The 24,681-nt window shown below is 36.9% G+C and overlaps 1 protein-coding gene across 1 annotated transcript in view; it reads left to right on the top strand.

The window, feature by feature from the left end:
- LOC149201209 (uncharacterized) overlaps positions 1 to 24,681 on the top strand; it is a 272,911-nt gene that overhangs the window by 124,999 nt on the left and 123,231 nt on the right. The window contains exons 5-6 of the mRNA XM_089402884.1: positions 4,950 to 5,112; positions 5,635 to 6,002. Of these exons, the coding sequence (XP_089259010.1) occupies positions 4,950 to 5,112; positions 5,635 to 6,002 (531 nt within the window). The remainder of the gene's footprint in view (positions 1 to 4,949; positions 5,113 to 5,634; positions 6,003 to 24,681) is intronic.

Genomic DNA, 24,681 nt, shown 5'->3' with positions numbered 1-24,681 from the left:
GGACGTGTCTTTTGGGCTTGTGGCGAGTCAACTCCTATTAAGGAGAACCACCCTGTCCTTGTACAACCATCATCGATTATCGAATAAATATTTTATATTGTCTTACAGACAAATGAAAATTCAGTTGCGAATATAAGTCAATAGAAAAATTCTTGTTCCAGTGGTATCAAAGCTACTAATCCCCCCCTGTGCTGTCACTTCGTCCTCTGCCCCTGTGTACCCACTGTTCCGCTGCCCACACAATCCATTGTTCCCCACAGTCGCATACGTTCGTTGTGCCTCACCTTGCATACAGTCCTTTGTGTAGTCCAATCCAAGTCACTATTCCAAACCCGTGTCACTATTCTAAACACTTGGCATATTGCAATAGGGCCGCTGTTTGACAATCGCCGTTCTGAGAGACTAACACACTAAAAACGTTTTCGCCCCCCGCTGTGAAGCATCGTAGCCTCGATCGAAAGGTCAACGGGTGTGAGGTGTGATCCCAACCTCGATTCATACATGGCTCGGTCTATGGTAATTGAATCGATATATATATATATATATATATATATATATATATATATAAGAATTGTGTTAATACACCTTGGTCTTTATTATTGGTTCGATACACCAGAGCATTCGTGGTCGATATATATATTACGTTTAACACACCGTGAACAGTATATAGTCGGGATTTTTACATTATAGTTATATGATCGATATATATATATTACATTTAATACACCATGAACGGTATATAGTTGGGCTCTTTACATTATAGTTATATTACAAACTAAATTTAATTAATCAAATTATATATATATATATATATATAGATATTATTTATTTAAAAAAAAACTAGGTCTACTTTGAAAAGAAGAACAAAATGGGGAGTAGCAGTGACGATGCAAATTCAAAAAATTCCAAGAACTCGATAAGATGCGTAGCGCCTTGACAATGTCGAGAAGATAGTTAGTAATCAAGACCAAATGGTAGATAATATTAAAGAATTGAAGAGAATGATGAGCCAATTTATGGGAAGAGCCAATCCACCTTTTAATCCCTCGACCACGCAAAGTCCAAAGACTCCGGAAGGCAAAATTTTTCCAAGTCATGAATTTCTGTTGATGCACAAAAAGCCACGAGTACTGCATATACAGTTTGAAGGAACTTATTACCATGCAAAGTTTCTCAATAGAGACTACCTTAAAATTAAAAGAGAATTACCTAAGTACGATGGTAAGGACCATAAAGGTGCCATTGTATGGGTAAATAAAATGGATGCCATTTTCAGAGCAAACCTGCCAATAGGTGAACAAGAGAAGGTCATGACCGCATCCAACAACCTAGAAGTGGAAGCATATGATTGGTTCCTATGGTGGTCCAACAAATGTGCAACTCACTCATTCAATTGGGAAAATTTAAAAAACGCCCTGCTAAAATGGTTCATGGCGAAGAAGTAGACGGTGTTTACAAAAAATTTGTTCACCTCAAACAGAAAGGATCGGTAAGCGAATACACCCACGAGTGGGATGTATTAGCTATAAGGCATAGGGGATGCTGAGACGAAGAGTTGCTAAAAATGTATCGATGTGGGCTTAAGGATTATATAAACTATATAAACCCCAAACCATTGAAGAAGCTAGACATGCAACAATAATTATTGAGCGAAAATATAAACTCCATAAAGCGCCATATGCCAGTAATGAAAAATCAAACAACTACTCAAAAGGGAAGTCAAGTAAATCATCTTCAGAAAACATTGGTAAGTACGTTCCACCACCAATGCACAATTGAGGAAAACAACAATCAAATATTGAAAGAAAAAGGGATGGCAAGTGTTGGACATGCGGAGACAAATATTCCCCAGGGCACAGATGCACTACACAAAAAATTTACAACTGCGAAGCAGAACAAGAAGAAGAATCTTCAGAGGATAGCTTTGACAAAGAAAACAATGAAGAAAACGAGACCCCTAATCCAAATCCAGAAGAAGAGAATATGCCACGAATTTCTCTGGCAGCCATCACAGGGATAGCTCAACCACAAACATTGAAGCTTAAAGGACATATCAAGAAACAAAACGTTATTGTTTTAATAGATTCAACATGTATGCACAACTCTATAGATGTCAATGTTGGAAAAAGACTGAACATTTTTGCCTACCCCGTAGTAGATTTAAAAGCTATGGTGGTAGATGGAAAACGAATAGATGGAGTAGGAAAGTGCCATTAAGTTAAAATGCAATTGAATGAATACAAAATGGAGTCCAATGTTTATATGGTCCCTTTAGGAGGAGTAGATGCCGTCTTAGGAATGCAATGGTTGCAAACACTAGGGACGTATTCGGCAAATCACCAAAAACAGTGCATTAAGTTCAAAATGTATGGAAGGAAGTTTAAGTTGTTCGGGTTCTAAGCCCCACCTACCCAAGTCATTTCTGCTCAGCAAATGAAAACACTTATTCGCAAGGGAGCCCTAGATTTGTTGCTCAATGTCAACAATTAGAGTTATTATCGATGGAACGGGTTCACCAACAGCCTGAAGTCTCATTCTTAATCCAGAAATATGAAAGGGTTTTTCAAGATCTACTGATGAAATTGCCCCTTGAAAGGAAAATTGAACATATCACTGAAGTCAAACCAAATTCAACACTAGTAAATGTAAAGCCATATCACTACCCCCATCATCATAAAACATAAATAGAACGACTGATACAAGATCTGTTAAAGCATTTCATTTCCTAAGGCATCACATTCCATAATAAAAGTTTTGTGAAGTCTGGTGTAGTTAAAACCATATTTCAACACATTGCCTCTTTAAGATGTTCAAAGGCCTTAGTTGTTTTTGGAGTCCAATAAAATGCATCTTTCTTCAGTGATGTTGTTAGAGTTGCTGCTATTTTCCCATAATTCTTAACAAACTTGTGATAATACCTTGTCAACCCGAGAAATCCTCAAAGATGCTTTAAGGTTGTGGGGATTTTCCATTCCTTGATCGCTTTAATTTTGTTAGGGGCTACCTTAACACCCTCATGAGATACAATATGACCCAAATATTCCGCCTCCTATACCCCAAAGAAACATTTGAAGGTTTTTGCATACAATTGTTTATCCTCCAATAGTTTGAACTTTGAACACCCTGTTTAACATGTTGAACATGATCCTTCAAAGGCTTGTTGTAGGTTAGTATATCATCAAAAAATACTAACAAAAATTTTCTAAGGGTTTGAAAATGGAATTCATCAAACCTTGAAACGTGGAAGGTGCATTAGTATGGCCAAAAGGCATGACCAAAAATTCATAATGATCTTCATGAGTTCTGAATGTTGTTTTCGGAATGTCTTCAAACTTCATTCTAATTTGATGATATCCTGAATGAATATCCAACTTGGTGAAGTAAATTGCTCCATGTAATTCATCCGACAATTCATCAATGATAGGAATGAGAAATTTATCTTTAATAGTTTGATTAATCTTCAGTAAAATATTCCAAACCACTTTGGCACATTTGCACATGGAAAAAGGTGATTTATTCCCATATGCCAAGTGAGAGTTAAGTTATGGACAAAACCATATGACAAGTGAGAGTTTCTTGGCATTGTCTTTTTAGCGAGGGGATTGTTGGAAGGTTAGGCCAACTCATCATCAATTTGAATCGGAAAAGGATTGAATTGCAAAAAGTGAAAAACAGGGAACTAATGGTCTCATAGACTATTTTTTAGTCTCGTGGACCTTAAAATCATATTTCATTTCATTTCATATATGAAAATGTATCATGAACCTCTAGAAGTGGATCATGATGGAATATGGGAAACATATGTTGCTTGTATATGTAAAATGGAAAGGGGATAATGTAATCATTGTAATGGATGGTATCTAGGCCAAATGATGGACAGATAATTGATGGGGAATGACATTTAAGGAAACTACTAGGAAAATATACCACCAAGTTAGACAATACAACAGCTAAGAAAAAGACTTGAAACCGACATGAAATGACCAAGAGAAAGTAATGTCTAGAACATAATGAGCACAAGATAAGGAGATAGGAGATTTCTCCAACAATAATCAATCATGGAGTGGCACCTCCAAGAAGATGAATACACATAATCTGCTGTTGAAGCAACCTACACCAAGGATACAACATATGACCAATAAATCTGATATGCTGAAGTGAGAAAAAGAGCATGAAAATCATACTACCAAGTCATCCTGTAAAAGTCACCTCCCCTTATTTGACTAAGGGTTACATAAACAATGAGAGTAGCAGAAAATAACATGTGCAATAACAAAAATGCCAGGAGTCTGCAATTGGCACATAGCAAGTCCATGGGTGTCACCCTGCAAAGTGTCATGAACTGGTCCTTGGACACTCAATACAATATATGGTGTAACAGGTTGCATAGCATGCTAACTTACAGTGGTGCAAAGTAGATTGACATGTAGCACTTCCGGTGGCTGGAATCTATCAAATTTGTAATTTCATCTAATCTTTTGATTCCTGTCCATTCTTTTTTCATAATATAATAGGAAAGCAATGCACATGCCTCCAGGAACTTGTGTAAATATTAATAATAACTAAGCTTCTGTCTCTATGTTTGTGGGATGCTGACATTTGCATGTATGGAGGATGCTCATAAGTGTTCTGCATCATTATTTGACCTTTTGGCTTAGCTTGTAGGTCCTTGTAGACAGCTTAGGCACTGGGATGGCTCCATGTTGGTCCTGTTTCCATTCCATTAACTGGTTATATTTAAAGGGTGAATTGCACAAGGGACTGAGGGGAAATTGGAATTCCTAAGTAGAGAATAAGAATTGGCAGATTATTGGTTGTGATCTGCAAGAAATTGCTTGTGAGTGGGAGGTCCCGTTGACCAGTTTTTTTGTCTTACCTTCCTTGTTCTTCTTTGAGTGTTTTTTAATTACGTAATTTTATATGTTCTCATTTTATATTATGTTTTGCAGTTTGAGTGTAGCATTGCTTAGCACATCTGACTGTCTATCTCCCGGACAAAGAAGATGGCCAGAGGACATGACCTGGCATCCATACGGAGATAGCTTATTCGCGGCATACACTGCAGATGGTGGAGACAATCAAGTTTCAATCATAAATTTGAATGCGTCAAAGGTAAAATAGAAGCTTCTCCTTTCAAAATGTCTCACATAGTAAACTCTGTTTGATTGCAAAATGAAAAGAAGCTTATTATGCATCTCAATTCATTCTCCATGTTTTATGTTCTTTTTTCTTCTGTGTTGTCATAATGTTGTACAAGACTCAGGAACTCTGCCCCGTCACCATATGACATAAACAGATCATATTCATTTTCTCGTGAAATATTCTTTTTTGAATTTCTTTACTTGGGGATTTATTGAAGGACTGACCTTAGCATAGCCCAAGGTTGCTCCACAATTGTAATTCTGCATTGTTTGAGGTGGCCAGTTGTTAAGCTGTTGGAAGCTCATGCAACTACTTGTTCCCTTGAATTTTTATGTTATCTGCAGAATATGATTACATGCTATGGGCTGACATGTTGTAGCCATTTCCCATTAACTTTCTCTGTTTGCTTTGTTAGAGTGATAATACAGTCAACTTCTGTTGACTTTTCAATTTGAAGGAATTTAAACGCTTTTCCTGATTTTGGATATGCAGAAAAGGGTGACATTCTTGGATGAAAAACCCCATGTAAGAGGTATTGTGAACAGTATAATATTCATGCCCTGGGATGATTTGTGCTTTGCTACTGGAGGCAGTGATCATGCTGTGATTATGTGGAGTGAGAAGGAGGGAGGAATTGGTTGGAAACCAAAGACACTGCACAGAAATCTGCATACTTCGGCCGTAATGGGAGTTGCAGGGATGCAGCAAAAGAATATAGTATTGTCAGCAGGCGCAGATAAAAGAATTGTTGGGTTTGATTTGCGTTTTGGAAGAGCAGAATTCAAGCACCAGCTGGACAGCAAGGCTATGGGAGTTTTACCGAATCCTGCTGACTTCAACCTTTTTATGGTGCAAACCGGGTAAATAGGTCAATTAGAAGTTTTATTTTGGCTTTGTTTAATCCTTTTGAGGGTGTTTGCATTACTGCAAAATCCTATAGAGATCAAAGTATAAGGGGCTGTAGCTGCTAGTATTTTAATTAATTGCTTCATTGATTTCTGGTGCGGGCAAGGAATAGGAAGACTTATTTTTGATATAAAAGCTTGTCATAGCTAACCAAACCGTATGTATCATTGTTTTCTGCCACTAACTGGAGTGAGGATGACCTTATTTTCTCTGTTTTCTTTGAATTTTGTAGGGTAAATGATTAGGTAATAATAATTTCTTTCTTTTTTGAGTTTACCTAGTCCATTCTGCCTATGGGGAAAATGTATTATGTTTAAATCATTTGGATACAAGGGGTGAGAATACTTCATTTAGATGTACTAGTTTGTTTAGCCATGTCGATCAATTATTCTTCTTTTCTTTTTTGTCTTCCCTCTATGTACAATTGTGTTTATATGTTCATTGTTTTCATCGAGGCACCAACACACATGCATTGGGTATATACATCCCTCTATGTGCATTTGTGTTCATAAGTTCATTGTTTTCATGTCGGCACTGATACACATGCATTATATATATACATCCGTACATACAAAGGCATATGTGATTGTGAGAGAGATTGTTTAATAATTTTTATTTTAAATATACAATTGTATGTACTGGTGCATTTAATAATTTTGCGACGAGGGGAAGAGTTGAGACAAGGTTACGAAACACAACTTTTTGCTTGGATACTTATTCATATTTCCATATTCAATCATGCAATCAGTATAAATGAATGAACACAATTGCTTGGGAATCGTTTACATTGGGAAGATAAGATAATTATATTAATGTCCAACATTAATGTCCATGGGACTGCTATGTACAACCATAGTTTTAAAACTCCGACTCGGCCGAGGATCGACTCCGACTCCGACTCCGAAATGGTAATGACTCGGCCGGCTCGATCTCAATGACTCGGTCGTTGTAAAAAATACATTAAATATTTTTTTTTTTATAAAAAAACATAATTTTAGAGATTTTCATTCATGTTTCCAAACACACAGCATTATAATATAGATGGAAGACAACATATGATCAAAGTAGGCTCATGAACCAATCCATTATATCAAAATGGTACCCAATGGCAATACATAGTCAACTGTCATACATGATCAAAGACTCAAAACAAAAAACACATAACCAAGGAGGCTAGAAATGGCCTCTACAACAAAAGTAAATTGTGACCAGACTCCAGTACTAGTACTACAACTACTGGCTAGTAGCTACTGCCAGAGGAGCCAAGATCATGTTGATCAATCTCTGGATCATCATCAGAGTCAGACAGGAGGTCCATGGCTCCTCCTCATCATCATCATCTCTAACTGCAGCTATAGAAGTGGTACCACTAGCAGGCTGTGCAACTGCAGCAGATGCAAGCTGAGATAGAGTAGATATGCGGCTGCGCTTCTGTCGTGGTTGAGCAGAGGAAGCACCTACAACTGGAGTCCTTGCTGGCTGTGAGACTAAGGCTGGTGGATTGGGATCTGCATTCAACTGAACAACATGTTCAAGTTCAATTGATGTCTCGATATCTAAATCTAAATCAAGATCCTCATCAAGATCAAACTTTGCTGGACGACTCTCCACTACCCAATCTGATGTTGGATCAATGTCTTCCAACACAATGGGATCTGAATCAGGTCTTTTGTTCGGCAAATGGTTTCGTCTGAGCCGGAGGTTGTATTGGACATAAACTAGATCATTTAACCGTTTTTGATCCAAACAGTTTCTCTTCTTTGTGTTACTTGGGAGCAAGAGCGAAAATGGGAGCGGGAGCAACATTTTTAGAAGCTCCTGGTTTGGGAGCGAATCCCAGAGGAGTTCGACAACCAATGTCACTAACATCAAGGTACATAGAGGGATTGGTGCTCTTGATTAAATACGAGTTCCATACCCTAATACATGACAAAATTCAATGGAAACATTGCAATCCTCCAATCTTGAAATCCTGAAAAACTGATAAGTCTGCTGGATTTTGAATGAAATCTAAAATTCTACTTTCTCCATATGAAATCCAATGAGGCCGAAACCACTCTCAAACATCCTGAGTCATTTCATGGTAATGTTAAAAATTTAAGTAAAAGGATGAAAATGAAGATTAAGGAGAATGTCACTTTTATTTTAAGAATTTAACATTACCATGAAATTTGAATAGCATATCAATAGTAGAGAGCATTTGAGTGTGTTAAATAGGGTTTGGGAGGGGGAATGGACCCCAAATGACATTTAGCAAATTCATGTAACACCTTGGAGTCCAAACCAATCAGAAATCACCTTAAAAATCCATTAAAAAAATATTAAATTGCTGTTTAACGTGCTCTGGGCCGGCATTTTGTGACTCGGCCGAGTTGGCCGAGTCAGCCATGACTCGGCCGAGTCACTGAATGACTCGTCCGAGTCACTGAATGACTCGGCCGAGTCATGGCTGACTCGGCCAAACGTACCGTTTCAAAGGCCGAGTCATGGTTGAGGGTATCGGCTCAGATCAACTCGGCCGTTTCGGTATCGAAATAGCCATTTTTTAAAACAATGTGTACAACAATTTTGAGAAATTGACGCAGTCAAAGTTATCAAAACCAGACCAGTCATCGAATTGGTAGAGCCCCCCGGACCGCGAATTGATTAGAATCAGATGGAAATCGGTAAAAAACCGGATCAAAAAATCTATCAACCAAAAACACAAAAAATATTCAAATTTTAAAGATAACCACATATATTCATGTGCATCCATACGAATCGAAACCAATTATACGCAAATAAGCAAAAGTTCTCATTTATAGAGCATGTAAGGGTGCACACAACCAAAATAACACTGAGTGCAATCCATATTTGAACCGAATATACATCAAAAGACCTAAATGTTGAGAAATCTAGGGCAACATTATTAGGGCTTCTTATCTAGATTGATTTCTCCATTTCTTGTCAATTATTTGTGATTAATTATTTCTTCTACTTATTTATTGTTATTATTATCATCAAAATAATTGCCAAACACAAGAGAACACAGGATATAGGCGCACAACCAAGGAAAAACCCCTATAAGGGGAAAATCCAATCACAAACTCTTCCTACTGTAGATTCAATTCAAAATGAGACATACCTGCCCTTAGACCAAAGACATGGACTTACTCCTTCCACCAAGTCAACCCTCAATGCATATAATTATTTGTCTTCTTCTTCTCTGTAATTCCTGCAACTTGCCTTTCTTGATTTCGGTTCTCTTCTTTAGTATATGAGTAGCATCACAAATTCGGTTTCCATGACATATTTCGCTAGCCCAGACTTTCCTTTTTCAGATTTCACATTCTTCTTTTCTAGGTTGAATTGCAGAGATGTGTCATACTTCTGTCTCTTAAGAAAGTCAAATTCATTCCTTTATATAGTAGTTAGAGCATCCAATAATAAGCCAACTTGTCATTTGATGAAGAGGCCGACTTGTACATTGTTGAACATGGCTCTCATGATGAGTTTGAGGCCGACTTGAGAGGGAGCTTTCTTGGTGGAGGATAGACAAAAATAATTTTTTCTTTCTTGACCTAAAGGCACCCAAGAAGGGTCTCTTACAATAATGGCTTTGATTTAACTTAACCAAAAATCCTAGAGCAAGCAATGGGTGCCATGACCTATCGACCATTGACCCAATCATGAAACCCATGCTTTAATAAATCATATATATATATATATATATATATATATATATATATAGTGTTTTTTTGACAAATATATTACATCATGACTCAAGTAGAATTATGAAGACCGACACTAGTTGCATTCTTCAACACTCCCTCTTAACTAGGGAGGTATTCATAATTACATATATGAAGGTACATGGAAGTTATCAAATTGAAATGAACTACGAAGAGTTTTGGCAAACTCAGTGACACAGACTAAATTCCTGACCAGGGTAATCTATCCAAGTGGGACTAAAATGGAGTAAAGCTTTCAACCACTCTAGGTACCATCGAGCTTACTTGCTAACCATCAACCCAGGGAACTAGGTGCGTAATGCAAGGTCAGAGCTCAATGACCAACGCCACCCTCCCGACTTCGGGAACTAGGCATCAACACACATGCCGTCTAGATGTCCTCCCAGGCACTTTGTATTACACAAGATGCCTCAACACTCCCGATTATTCAAATCGGTAACATCAAATCTCTATCGATCAAACACAACCCTAGTCAGTAACAAACTTGCAAATACATAAGTAAACACAAACCTTCAGGGTCTTTAGACATCTTAATGCTGCCTTGAGCATCTCAATTTATCACAGTAGGACTTAGAGGCTTCCCAAACAAATCTAACAGAATTTTCCTCAAGCATACAACTTCCTTTCCGACTTTACTTGCAGCAACACCTCAATATACATTCTCCATTTTCCTCTTCAAGGTATCCATGCCTTCCCTCTCAACTGGGCATATATATCCTTTCTTTTATCTAGGCTCCCTCTTAACTTAGGGAGATCAACTAATTCCTTCTTCTATATCATTGGAGAACCTTTCATGGCTCCATTCATTCTTACGACATCAAGGTCATCTTGATCATCATTATTTATATAACTTCCTTCATCATGCTTATCAATCAAATCAACTTTACTTACAAATATCTTCAACATCTTGAACATTATGTACCTGCACAACTTAAACAACAAGTACAACCAAACACATATATAGAAGCGTGAGGTTAATTATATCAGAATCATACATTAGACTTTAGACATCAAATACGTAAACTTAGTTAGGTTCATATTCAACAAGAGACTGTACTTCTATACTTCAACTTCTTGCTAGGGTTTTGTTACAAACCCTAGATCACATCATTAAAACTTAAAGTAACTCAATCAAGACATTAGTCTCATCATACAAAGGGCCTCAATATTTCTTTGATATATGACAAAATCTACTTATGATATATTGTAAACCCTAGAATCCATCTGTAAGGCATTAAGCCTTAGATATCAACAACCAAAACCAATCATAGCACAATCTAAGGTTTCATCGATATGACCAACTCCTACTAGGGATTGTTGTAAACCCTAGACTTTATCATAATAGAAAGTTAGAAACAATATCACCGTATCCTAGAATATTGAACTTCTACTAGGGCTTTGTTACAAACCCTAAAATTCACAAATTATGATCATTAACAATTAGGTTAGCATATATACATATCTAGGAATTCATAATCACGCATAAGCATATCACAACAACATCTATCAGACAAACCCAAGACAACTATCAATATATTAAAGTTAGACATATATCAATTTTGATCAGGCTAGGGTTTCGATCAAACAAACAAACATACACCCAGGGTTTCATGCCTAAGATCTTACTATAGATACTATAAGGGTTTTACTCATAAACCCTAAAGGTCTAGGATTTCAATACACAACACAACAAACCCTAAAGGACTAGGGTTTCTATAATAGTATGAAAACCCTAAACATCAAAAGAATAATATTTTCCAGATTTCATCAATAACCCTAAGAAGACTAGGGTATTAATATCGACACACCCTTAGGCTAAGGTTTTATAGAGAACCTTTTAGGGTTCTACAAAACTGATGATTTTAATGAGGGTAGATTCAATCTAATGATTTATCACCCTAACAGGAATCTTTGTGATTCAAAGACATAAACATAAGAAAGTTAGTAATACAAGACAAATTTCAAAAGATCGTACCTTTTAATGAAGAAATTTAGCTATTAAACTTTATACATACCTTGTGATTTACAAACCTTATGGGACATTAAATTTCTGAAGGGGCTTCAAGACTTTTCCTTGAGGTCACTCTTATTTTCTCCTGTGAGCTAGAGTTATTCCTTGAAGGATTTCTTCATTCAAAGCTTCTTTTTTTCTTTGTAAGTTCTCTGTAGATTTTTCTTTCAAGGAAAACATTTAAATAACAAGAGAAATTAAAGTTGAATATTTATCTTTTGTGTGAGGGACTTTTGTTAACATAAGGTCTTTATTGCCTTTATGTACCTGCAAAAGCTTAACAAAAGTATACAAGTATTATACTTATGATCCAATTTTTCATTCAAGATTTTGCTACTTGAATAAGGATTCTTATATTATCTAGGATTAGTAATTATTGTACTATGAGAGCTTGCAACCTTTGGAAGCAACTATTATGCTATGCGTATCAAAATTGCATAACTTTGTTTCTTGGAGAATCGACGATTTGCTTGGTGCCCTTTTTCTTGGTAACTAGGAAACATATGTAAGATGCTTTCAAAGAGTAGTACCAGTATTTACTTGAGTGATGCTTCCTTCAATTTGCTTGATGATTATGCTTTCGGAAGGTGGACATTGTCACTGTGTTTCTTATTTTCATAGGTCAACTTTTTTCACCATTTAGACTCGAATAACATATATATATAAATTGATTTCTGTACTATTGTAGAGTATATGAATATGATTGTAACTCGGCCTTGAGCCTATTCTAACCACAAATCTTGACTTCTTTTGATAAATGAGAATGTGACAACAAATTCCTATAAGACCTTAAATTCCGATTTGCATTTGCCTAACGTGAGAACATGCAACATGATTGATGACCCATGCTTAGAAACTTCGATAAGAATTTGGAGTCAACGAATGTCAAGCTTTGGATTTATTTAACTTATGGTGTAATTTCAGATTTTTAGGGAGATAGATTCATACCATTAATTTTACACTTAGGTCTTTGCTTTCTATAGTGATAAACTTGGCCTTGACTAGGCTACATGATTAGCAATTTGGTTATGCAAAACAAAGATTTAATTCTTCTCCAAAGACCCTCACTCTTTCATGTATAGGTCTGTAGAATTATTACAGTGTTTAAGGCTATTTAATGTGCTCTGAATTTGGAATCTCTTCTCATTAGGAGTTCGATCTAGATGAAAATTTATCCTTCTAGATTTTAAGTCTAAGAGACCTACTTTTTGCCTTCATATAAGTGAGTTTGATGTTTACCAAAAATTATATACTGAGAAGGATTCAGATTGTTGATGACACAAAGATTTCTTGATAGACCTTGAAGAATGTTTTCATGACTTCGATCTCAATTTGGTGGATATGGTCTCCTTTTAGCTTGAATACTAGACCTTCGGACCTAGAGAACAAAGTCTCTAGCCTATTTGTATTTCTTGAACAGGGTTGAGAGATATGACATTGAGATAAGGGCTAGATGATATGCCTAGAATTTTGATTTTATAATTCTAGGAGCTCTGTCCTAGGGATCTAAGAGTTCTTTTGATGTTATGAGGTCTTTTACTACTAATTTGAACTTCTAGCTGCCCTTATGTCATCAAACCAAGCTCTGATACCATGTTGAGAAATCTAGGGCAACATTATTAGGGCTTCTTATCTAGATTGATTTCTCCATTTCTTGACAATTATTTGTGATCAATTATTTCTTCTACTTATTTATTGTTATTATTATCATCAAAATAATTGCCAAACACAGAAACACAAGAGAAAACAGGATATAGGTGCACAACTAGGGAAAAACCCCTAGAAGGGGAAAACCCAATCACATACTCTTCCTACTGTAGATTCAATTCAAAATGAGACATACATGACCTTAGACCAAAGTCATGGACTTACTCCTTCCACCGAGTCAACCTTGGGTGCATATAATTATTTCTCTTCTTCTTCTCTATAATTCCTGCAATTGGCCTTTCTTGATTTAGGTTCCCTTCTTCAGTATATGAGTAGCATCACAAATTTGGTTTCCATGACATATTTCGCTAGCCCAAACTTTCCTTCTTCAGATTTTGCATTCTTATTTTGTAGGTCGAATTGTAGAGATGTGTCATACTTCTGTCTCTTAAGAAAGTCGAATTCATTCTTTTATATGGTAGTTAGAGCGTGCAATAATAAGCCGACTTGTCATTTGATGAAGATGCCGATTTGTACACTGTTGAAGATGGCTGTCATGATGAGTTTGAGGTCGACTTGAGAGGGCGCTGACTTGGTGGAGGATAGACAAAAAGAATTTTTTCTTTCTTGACCTAAAGGAGCCCAAGAAGGCTCTCTTACAATAATGGCTTTGATTTAACTTAACTAAAAATCCTAGAGCACGCAATGAGTGCCATGACCTATCAACCATTGACCCAAGCATGAAACCCATGCTTTAATAAGTCATTTTTTTAAAGTGTTTTTTTGACAAATATATTACAAATTTACATCATGACTCAAGTAAAATAATGAAGACTGACACTAGTTACATTCTTCAACACTAAATGTCCTCTAGCATCCAAAAAAATCATGCTACAACAAATACCTACATATCATCAAAATATTTGCCTATATTGGGACCTTTGTCTTCAATGTCACCCTCTAAGCATTAAAATAAGATAAAAAATGTTGAGCAAGCTAATTCAAGATTTTGTGTGAGTGATGGGTACATTTTTAGTAGGATCCTGGGAGAGGGGATAAACAAACAATGCCACTAACATCAAGGTACATAGAGTGATTGGCTCTTAATTAAATGCTACTTCAATACCCTCATACATGACAAAATCCAAGGGAAACATTGCAATCCCCCCAATCCTAAAAGCCTGAAACGCTGTTACGTTTATTGGATTTTGGGTGAGATCTAAAATTCTACTTTCTCCATGTGAAATTTAATGAGGTCAGAACCACTCTCAAACATCTTTTCATGATAATGTTAAAAATTTATGGAAAAGGATGAAATTGAAAGATAAAGGAGAATGTCAAACATTACCATGAATTGCATAACAATAGTAGGGCTATAGACTTGAATATTAGGTAGCTATTGTGAGCTAGTGCCCATCCAAGACAAAAATTAAAAGAAAAAAAGCAAAATAGGCCCCACTTGCTGCTTTCTACTCGACTTTACTAAACTAGCATCGATTCTTCTTGTTTGGTGAAAATGGTTGGTTCAGTATTGGCTTGGCCGGTTCCATTACAAAGCTGGTCGGTTTGGTACCGAACCTGCCAAAAAGTGGTTCAAATCACTAGTCCAAACCAATTTTTGCCTCAAAACGATCGAACTGACCGGTTCAAACCGATTCGGTCCAGTCCTAATAACACTGGACGGAGTGCATGGGCCACTTTTGTACAAAATAAAAGAGAATAAAGAAAAATAGATATTCTCTAAGATTCTAAGATAAAAGAATAAGAACAAAATTGGGAGGAAAGTATGTCCATAATACAAATATAAGTGTGCAATAAATTTGAGCACTTGTATAGCATCTCACTTTTGATGCTACTTAAGTCTTTACATTATGATTGGGGATACTTCATGTATTGTGGAGTGCGTTGGAGAATGTAGTAGGGTAACTATTGATTCAAATTTTCCTTAACCTTAATTATTGCTTGTGAACTTTAATTATCTTCTTTATTAGGCCTTTCATCAAACAATTATCAAAAGCGAAGCAATAAAGACAATGGACACAAGTATTAGGCTCCAAGCTAGGGCAAAACCCCTCCAAGGGGAAAAACTAGAAAGAATCTCTTCTCTTCTTATAAAATCAGCTTCAAATGAGAAAACCAAGATCCAAACCTCAAGACCAAGACCTCTTCCTAGCACTAAGTCAGCCCTCCAACAAAGCTCCTCTAACTAGTCCAAGTCAAACCAAGTCATCAAAGGTCAAATCCTTCCAGAACTATAGCAAACTCAGAATTTCGGCCCCCATTAGCTATATTTCAGATCTGTAGTAGGTTTGCAACTTCGGCTGCTGCAACAACTCAGTATCTTCGCGCGCATGAGAGAGATTAGGTCAAAAACTTGATCAAAGGCTCGGTTTTTCTTACTTCTTGTTTCAACTTCTTTCTCCTTGCCTTTCACGATTTCCTTCTAGAGTTTTGCACTTCAGATCAAGCTTCTTGATTTCAGATGAATTGGTTGCAAATGAGGTCGAGCAACTTCTATTTATAGTATATACTCATATGTGGAGGTCAAATAGCCCTCTCTGGGCTGACTTGTCTCTGAGAGGGCCAACTTGTGCTAGGAGGCTTATTTTGACTTTCTTGACTCAAAATAAATTCTTTTACATGGTACATCTTGCCCAGATGGGTCTTATATACATGACATTGACTCTCTTGACTCATGACAATAAATCTTATGACATGACAAACCCTAGAAGCATGAAGAACATGCTTTACCTAGAAGACCAATCAAAAGAAGCATGAAACCCATGCTTTAAAATAATAATTTTTCTTTCTTCTTTTGCTTGTTACACATATTGACATGAGTATAATGACAATTATGAAGATGAAAGCTAGTTGCATTTTGCAACACTCCCTCTTAACTAGGGAGGTATTCATAATTGTACAACAAGTACACGTATATTCTCAAATTGAAGAGTTCTCATAAGAAGAGTCAGATTAGTAAGGCATCTTTAAGCATCAACATCATGACCAACATTGCCAACATAGTAAGGCCTTAACTTGACAATCTCTTCCTTATACAAGAGCTTAATGCTAGGAGGCTTTATGTGAGATACCACACTACCTCTTCAAGGTACATACCACATCTAGATGTTCACTAGGTGTGTCCTTTTAGGACTATTATTGTCTTGGATTCCCAATCCTCAAAGAATATCGGTCCTCTTCGACCACTCTTGTCTTGGATACCTGTCCAATCCTCAAAGAGTGGCAGTCCATTTTCTATCTTGGATTTTCTATCCTCAGGGAAATCACAAATTCTTATCCAATCCTCCATCTACCATCCTCTTTCCATGGCCTTCACTTAGATGTACGACTGTTAGTCCTGGCCTATTGCATGAGTCATAACCACAAGCTCTCTAGCTTGTCTCCATAAGTGTATCGACTACCAGTTCTTCAAGGAGATAGCTGCATGGTTCCTCATTTCCTTCGTATCTCACCATATTGAGCTTTTTTTCTACTTGGATGTTGTAGAGCCATCTTCTTCCTTCATTTTTGTGATAGGATTTAGGCCATCAATCTTGCATATCACTTTCCTCTAGTCATCATCAATGAAGGCATTATATTGAGCCTTATCAAACTTGAAGCTAGTCATAGCTCCCTCTTAAACACAAAAGTGATCTTTGTTGATGTAGGAACATGAACATCATATTATCTTCTTACACTGCTACCTTTCAATCTCAAGGCGATGATGTGAACACCTTGACTACATAACCCTTCAAGGATTATCAAAACCATTTTCTCAATCCGTATGTTCTTTGAATTGAGTACAATACCAATTGTTGAACTTGCCCCAACTATCATTATGTATTCCTGCAGTATCTTCCAAGGTAGCAAAACAATATCTTAACTAGATAACCAATACAAAATATTAGATCTCATATTTACCTTATCATGATGGCCCCTTCATCAAAGTATTTTCTTATTTGAGTCCTTTGAGATCAACATCCTTTTGCATGATTCATCTCCATATTGTGCGCAAATCCTTTTCCATGCATTTTATTTCAATCAAGATGCCCATGGATTGAACTTTATTACTAAGCTACAATATCTTCTTTGGAGTTGTCACTGTTAACTCGCTTTCTTTCTTCCGAAGACTATACTCGATGTTGGTCAATATGCTTATGCAATCTTGTGTGAGAGTTTTGATCTCAATCCATTCCAAAGCATGTCAAATTGTTTCTTTCAAGCATCATGCAACCATATCGAAGACTTACCAAGCATATTTTTATAATCAACTCCTTTTGCAAGATTCTGTATTTATAAACCTTGCCCTAGAGAGGAGTTACTTAGAATATGCATACCTTTGCTTCCATACAACTATCTAGCCATCCTATCTTGAACGATCCCGTTTCTTATACCTATTGAAGATAGGTTTCTTTTCCCATAAGTAGAAAGACTTTTATTATGACCTTCACACTGCAACTTGACTATCTGCATTCCTTCATCCTTCAAAAGTATTGTTTCCTTAGTAAATGGAATATATATTAGTAATTTCATAATGCTCTTTCCCAAGAACCTTCCAAAATGATGGTTCTTATAGGGCCTTGGTGATCCCTCTTTGCAAAATGATTACCTCTAATAATATGTTAGAAAATGCTTGGATGAACAATAATATGTAGTATGGTCCCAATCTTCTCATTCTTAAAAAACTAGATGATTCCTACCAAAGCAACTCAATCAAGTAGGCTCTAATTCTTCTAGTATCACATGCTTCTTTCTATGATGCCATGCTTTTACAAAAATGAAGACTCTTCTAGAGTATACAACAATGCATGCTACTCTACTTACTACCAGCGTTGCGAAAATCGTTATCGGGAGTAAATCGGCAAGGGGAAAAAATCGGGAAAAAATCGGTAAAAATCGGCAACAAAAAAAAAAAATCAAGATTTTTCCCAAAAATTGCTATTTTTTTCAAAAAAATCGGGATTAAATCCCGATTTTTCAAAATGAAAAAATCATTGAATTAATCGCCTGATATTATCGAGAAAATGAAAAAATCGTGATTTTTTGATGTTATCGCGATAAAATCGCGATTTTCGCAACACTGCTTTCTACTTAATAAAAGAAAGACAAATTTCATAAAGAACCTGATAGAGATGAGACTTCCTTCAATAATAAAGATTCTTGGGATCTTTGTTTGACTTCTTCTCAGGTTCTTCCTTTTCTTCAACTACGTGACCTTCTCTTCTTTTGTTTCTTTTGTTATGTTTCTTGTTTGGACAATCCCTCTTAAAGTGTTCATACTCATTGCATCCAAAGCATTGAACCTTGGACATATCTGTCTTCTTCTTGGACTTTTCAAACTTCCCTTTCTTCAACTTCTTAGACCTTGCAATAAAGGCTTGAGACCTTTCATTTGATTCAGTGTCATCCTTTGCCTTGATCCTAGATTCTTCCAAGATACGTTGAGCCCAAAATTCATCGAAAGGTGTAGTATTTTTCTTAGAGTAGATACTAGTTGCAAAATTGCTCCAATCAGGTGGCAAAGCATTTAATGCACAAATGGTCATCTCAGAATTGGAAACAGTTCCCCAAGCCCTTGTAATTGATCCCTTATTTGTGAGATCTTCATGAGATAAGTGGCCATGTCTTCATTCTTTGAATTCCTTGTTCTATATACTTGATTTCTCAAGGAAATCTTCTGTCATAATGTACTTATAGAGTATAACTTTACCAACTTATCATACATAACCTTGAATGTCCTTCAAATCAACAACAAAAGGAACAAGATGTTCTTTAATGGATTCAACAATGATCCTTTGTGCCATCACTTCTCCCCTCTTGTACTTTGCTAACTCTTGCGTCTTCTCTTTGTCTGGTACAACTACGTCTCCAAGAACATATTCCATGACTTCATTTTGTGTGAGTGTCAAGTCAATAATCTTCTTCCATGCTAGGAAGTTTGCTGATCCAACGATCTTGTTGCTTTCCTTGCAAAATATAACCATATGATCTGTGGATTGAGACATAGAAATGTAACACTTACTTGTCAACCAAGAGTCCTCCTTCTTGATGATGTCTCCAACTATCTTGATGCTTTCAAGACCTTCAAGGAGACTCCAACAATGACTTAGAATGATGACTTCTAGGATGCCTTCAACAATGTTGTCTTCGAACAACTTAAACACTGAATGATGATCCCAAGATTCCTTGATGCTTCTTCTTCTTCACGATGATGCACTAGAGAATCTTCAATAGACCTTGTCTTTCCTTCCTTCAATGAGAGCTTGATGATGAGTTCTTCTTCAACTAAAACTTGATGTAGTAATTCTTCCTTCTAGATCAATAGGTCTTCTTCTTCTTCTATCCTTGTGTCCTTTTGCAAATGATTCCCCTTGACAAGCAATCCCTTCTTAAAATGATCTTCTAGCTGCTTTCTCTTATTCACCTTAGCTCTGATCCCATGTTGGAGAATGTAGTAGGGCAACTATTGATTCAAATTCTCCTTAACCTTAATAATTGCTTGCAAACTTTAATTATTTTCTTTATGTTGTTTTATTCTATCTTTCATCAAACAATTATCAAGAGAAAAACAATAAAGACAATGGACACAAGTATTAGGCTCCAAGCTAGGGCAAAACCCCTCCAAAGGGAAAACCCAGGAAGAATCTCTTCTCTTCTTATAGAATCTATTTCAAATGAGAAAACCAAGACTCAAACCTCAAGACCAAGACCTCCTCCTAGCACCAAGTCAACCCTCCAACAAAGCTCCTCCATCTAGTCCAAGTGAAACCAAGTCAACAAAGGTCAAACCCTTCCAGAACTATAGAAAACTTAGAATTTTGGCCCCCAACAACTATATTTTGGACCTGTAGTATGTCTGCAACTTAAGCCCCTACAATAGCTGAGTATCTTCGCATGTGTGAAAGAGATTAGGGCAAAACCTTGGTCAAAGGCTCAATTTTTCTTCCTTCTTGTTTCAACTTCTTTGTCCTTGCTTTTCTCAACTTCCTTCTAGAGTTTCGCACTTTAGATCGAAATTCTTGATTTCAGATCGAATTGGTTTCCACATGAGGTTAAGCAACTTCTGTTTATACTGATCTGTGGAGGTCGAATAACCCTCTTTGGGCCAGCTTGTCTCTGGCTGGGTCGACTTGTGTTAGGAGGCTTATTTTGACTTGCTTGACTCAAAATAAATTCTTTTACATGGTACATCTTGCGTAGATGGGTCTTACATACATGACATTGACTCTCTTGACTCATGAGAATAAATCTTATGACATGACAAAACGTAGAAGCATGAAGAACATGCTTTACCTAGAAGACCAATCAAAAGAAGCATGAAACCCATGGTTTAAAATAGTACTTTTTCTTTCTTCTTTTGCTTGTTACATAAGATACACATATTGACATGAGTACAATGTCAATTATGAAGATCGAAACTAGTTACATTTTCCAATTGAGTGCATGTTGTGGTGCCTACCTTTGGTTGTATTGTAGCAGACATTCACATTTGAGATAGCTTACTCATGAATTGGTATATATTGATTCAATGTTTATGTTGTGCACTTAGGAGGTTGGTTACGTATGTGGCATGGTGACCTTATTTATGAGGTGCACATTGGGGGCTTGGTTTCTTCTTTGGAAGGGTGATTAATTAGGAGGAACATTGGGCATACAAGAGGGTGTTGAGCCCTAGGTAGCATGGGGCCCTACTTGTTTGTTTACATGGAGGTTTCCGCTTGACTTGAGGATTGTTGAGTTGAGGAGTGTTCATAGAAGTTTGGTGGACCCAAAGGAGCACCTGGCTTCAGAGGTAATGTTGGAGCATTGGACCTTTCTTATGGTGCACTCACATGGGACCCTTACTTGATGGACATGCATACCTTGGAGTTTGATGTGTCACTTAGAGTTGGAATCCTTCACATGCAGACCTATCTAGTGATTAGTTAGGTTGCTTACTTGTGGACCTTGTCTAGCTTATTATTGTTGGCCTTCCTTACCTTTCATGTATATAAAGGGATGAGAGTGTCTTTTTATTAATCATATCATTATTGATTATGCACATGTATTAGAGATGTGAGACTAGAGTGAACTAGTTTCTTAAATTCGTATTCTTCTTTTTTGTACTTTTTCCTCTTGTCTTGTATGCGAGGGTTGTTCTGTTGATGCGTGGAAGGCATTAGGGTTAGGGTTTTCCCTAAGAAGACAATGGAATCTAGGGCTGGAAAGGAAGCAAAGGGGGCACTTGTTTTTGTTGTTGTTTTGAGAGACGAAGGCTATGATTTTGTGGTATTTAGAAACCCTATTACTACTTGGAGTGCTTGTTGTGGAGAAGATAGAAGGAGCTTACCTTGTTTTCTCTTGTACACTTGTGTGATGTAAGTGTGCGTGCCAAAGAGGATTTGTTGGTCTGTGTGCTTGCTAGTTGTGGATCTTCGTTGGAGCAATCAATGTTGGTTGTGAGTGAATTGTAGCTAAGAGGAGTTGGTGGCTGGGGCTAACTTTGGTAGGAAGTGATCCCTAGTTCTGAGTTGGTGGCTTGGGTTTGCTATTTATGGTGAATGCCCTTGCTAGGGCTTGGAGAGTACGAGTTAAACTGGTTTGTATTAAGTTGTTGGTATGTATTTGTAACTTATCTTATGTATATAAGAAGACTTGCTTGCTGTTAATTTGTGTACTTGAAGATCTGATTTGCAGTGTATGTTCTCATGATGATTGAGTAGATTTTAGAGCTGGTTATCCATTATGATTTTACATAACAGTGAACCGATTTTGCAAAGTGATTTAACAAACATATAGAAGCCAAGAGGACACATTTAAGTGATAAGGCTGTCATAAGTCTGTTCTAATAAGTGATTTTCAGCTTTTATATTTTGGGAATAACACCCCAAAGGATGGAAATTTTTTCCACTAAAGTACATTTGTTTGGTGTTTATTTTCTTGGGACACTTTGTGTAATTGTTTGTACAGAAGTGAAATATATACTGCTGTAATTTATGTTTCAGATTTAACTCCAAGGCTGTGGTTGGACATGTTGTCCGAATTGTACACCCAACGCGACAATGCTCAGGGTAGGGGCTGTCACTCTGATCCCTGCCCTCGCTGTTTAAGCTATTTCCTAAATGTAGGCTAAGTGGGGTAGTCCCTATAGATGAAATGATGGGAAACTTGTTGGTAACCAACAAGTTCAAGAGATACAACTGAATGTCCTAGCAACTTGGATTAAAATTAAATGACAAGTAAGATTATTAAGCACAAAGAGATTAGATAAACGATAGACCAGTGCCTTCAAGATTAATTACTTGCACAATAGAAATTAATATATCAAGTTACCAGATGAACAGTGGCTGCAAGATGCAAAATCTATCCTAAATGAAGCGCAGGACCTAATCTAATTCATGCCTAGTCTAGGTGAATCCTTCTTCTCAATTTTTTTGAAGCTAGTCACGAACGCAAGTTGTAGAGAGAAGTCCACGGGAAGGAAGCTAAGGTCTCATTAACATACCTCCTCCGGAGTTCTAACTGCCCAAGTGCCTCCGTTCCTACAAGGGATTGCCCACAAGAGAACTGCAAGGTCACTTGTTTTAACTACGAATGAGGGTCTAGACTTCTCAAACTGGGTGAAAAAGGCAGTCTTATCTCTCTTACAACCAAGCTTATGGTTGGAGGTAAATTTTAATCATGCAATTCTACCTGGGATGAGGATGCGAATGATGCTAGATTGCTTCAATATGACAATAGTAAACCACTTGAAATCAAGATGCTCACAATGTTATTTCTCAACACAAGATTACGAGATGAAAATAGCAAATGAATGAAGCACTTTAGAGAACACTTTAGCTCAATGAAACAAGATTAGCAATATTTATTACTCAATGATCCAAAATGCTTATTAGTGTGCGAATTAGAATAGTTCTCTTATATTTGTGTTATGAGAGAATTAGGGACAAGAGAAACTTCAATGTTCTTTAAGCACAATAGTAGCAAGCACCAATAGAGCAATGAGATTGCTAACAGTGGTAAGTGATGCAAGAAGAGACTAACTATCATGAGATGCTAGGAAGAAAGACAACCATACAATGATGCAAGAATGCAAGAATTAGGATGCAATAATAATGGCTTATCCTCAAGACCAAAAGAGAGACCAATGCACCAATGCTTTTATCATTCAGTGACCATTAAGGAGATGCACCAGACTTAAATACAAATCAGATCAGCCCACTGTTACTATGAAAACAGTCTCAAAAACCACTTCCAAGTAAGCTAGAACAACAATGATTAAGTCTTTAGTTAATATGCCATATTCCTTGAACTTATTAGGCTAAAAAAATGACTTAGTTTCAGGATTATATCTTAGAGATTATACTGCTGCAACTTTTATATCAGACCTCAAGACAGTCAATCAATAAGAGAGCATAAGAACTAGAACAATGAGTAAGCCTTAGAAGTTAATGTATGATAATCTTAGGGTGTTTTGTCTTGATTTAGGCTTAGATCTTAATGTTTTTTTATGCCACTGTTATGATCAACTTCAGATCTTAGATTTATGACAGTGAGGGAAATGAGAGGTAATAGGATGAGAGCAAACCCCTTAGGCCTAAAGGCCTTATTCCAATGGAAAGTTGAGACACCAAAAGAAGTGGATAGCCTTCAAGGATGCAATGAAACTTCTCCAAACACCGGCAACCACAAGGTATTAGCCCTAAAACCAATTTCAATGATGGATTAAGCCTCCAAATGCTAGCGGCTAGGGTTTAGAGGCCCTTTAGGGGCCACGGTTAGGGCTCATAGCCCTTAATACCCTTGTGGCTAAGTGGAAAGGCTCTTCTAGGCTTGCGTCTAGGCCTAGAGGTCAATTTGAGCCCACAAAACTTCTTCAAAGTGGATTGTAGCCCTGCAAAACTAATAAACAGACAAGAAAAATCAAACCCTTACGTATCAATGAGAAATATTCAATGGGAACCCACTTCAAACCCTTGCAAAATTTGTGGTTGAGCCTGCAAACAACGATTATTAGTGCCAAATATCAACAATGAAGAGATTATCCAACCAAAAAGGGCTGTAACTAGGGTTGCTAGGCCATCTGAAGCCCCTACGGATAGGCTAGGAATGGCCTATTACGCTTGCGATCAAGCCTAATGAGGCTAAAAACGCTGTGGCTACCTTCAATGATCCACCAAATAAAAAATTAGCCACAAAAATGTGATTATACCCAAGATATTTACTTGCAAAATCCTTAGAAGATAAATCCTTGCCAAGAAACGT

Source organism: Pinus tabuliformis, chromosome 2_1 (assembly GCF_031772625.1).
Source record: "Pinus tabuliformis cultivar Carrire ecotype Pingquan chromosome 2_1, CPIR1, whole genome shotgun sequence".
Taxonomy (NCBI): domain Eukaryota; kingdom Viridiplantae; phylum Streptophyta; class Pinopsida; order Pinales; family Pinaceae; genus Pinus; species Pinus tabuliformis.
This window is presented reverse-complemented; position numbering and strand designations above follow the sequence as displayed.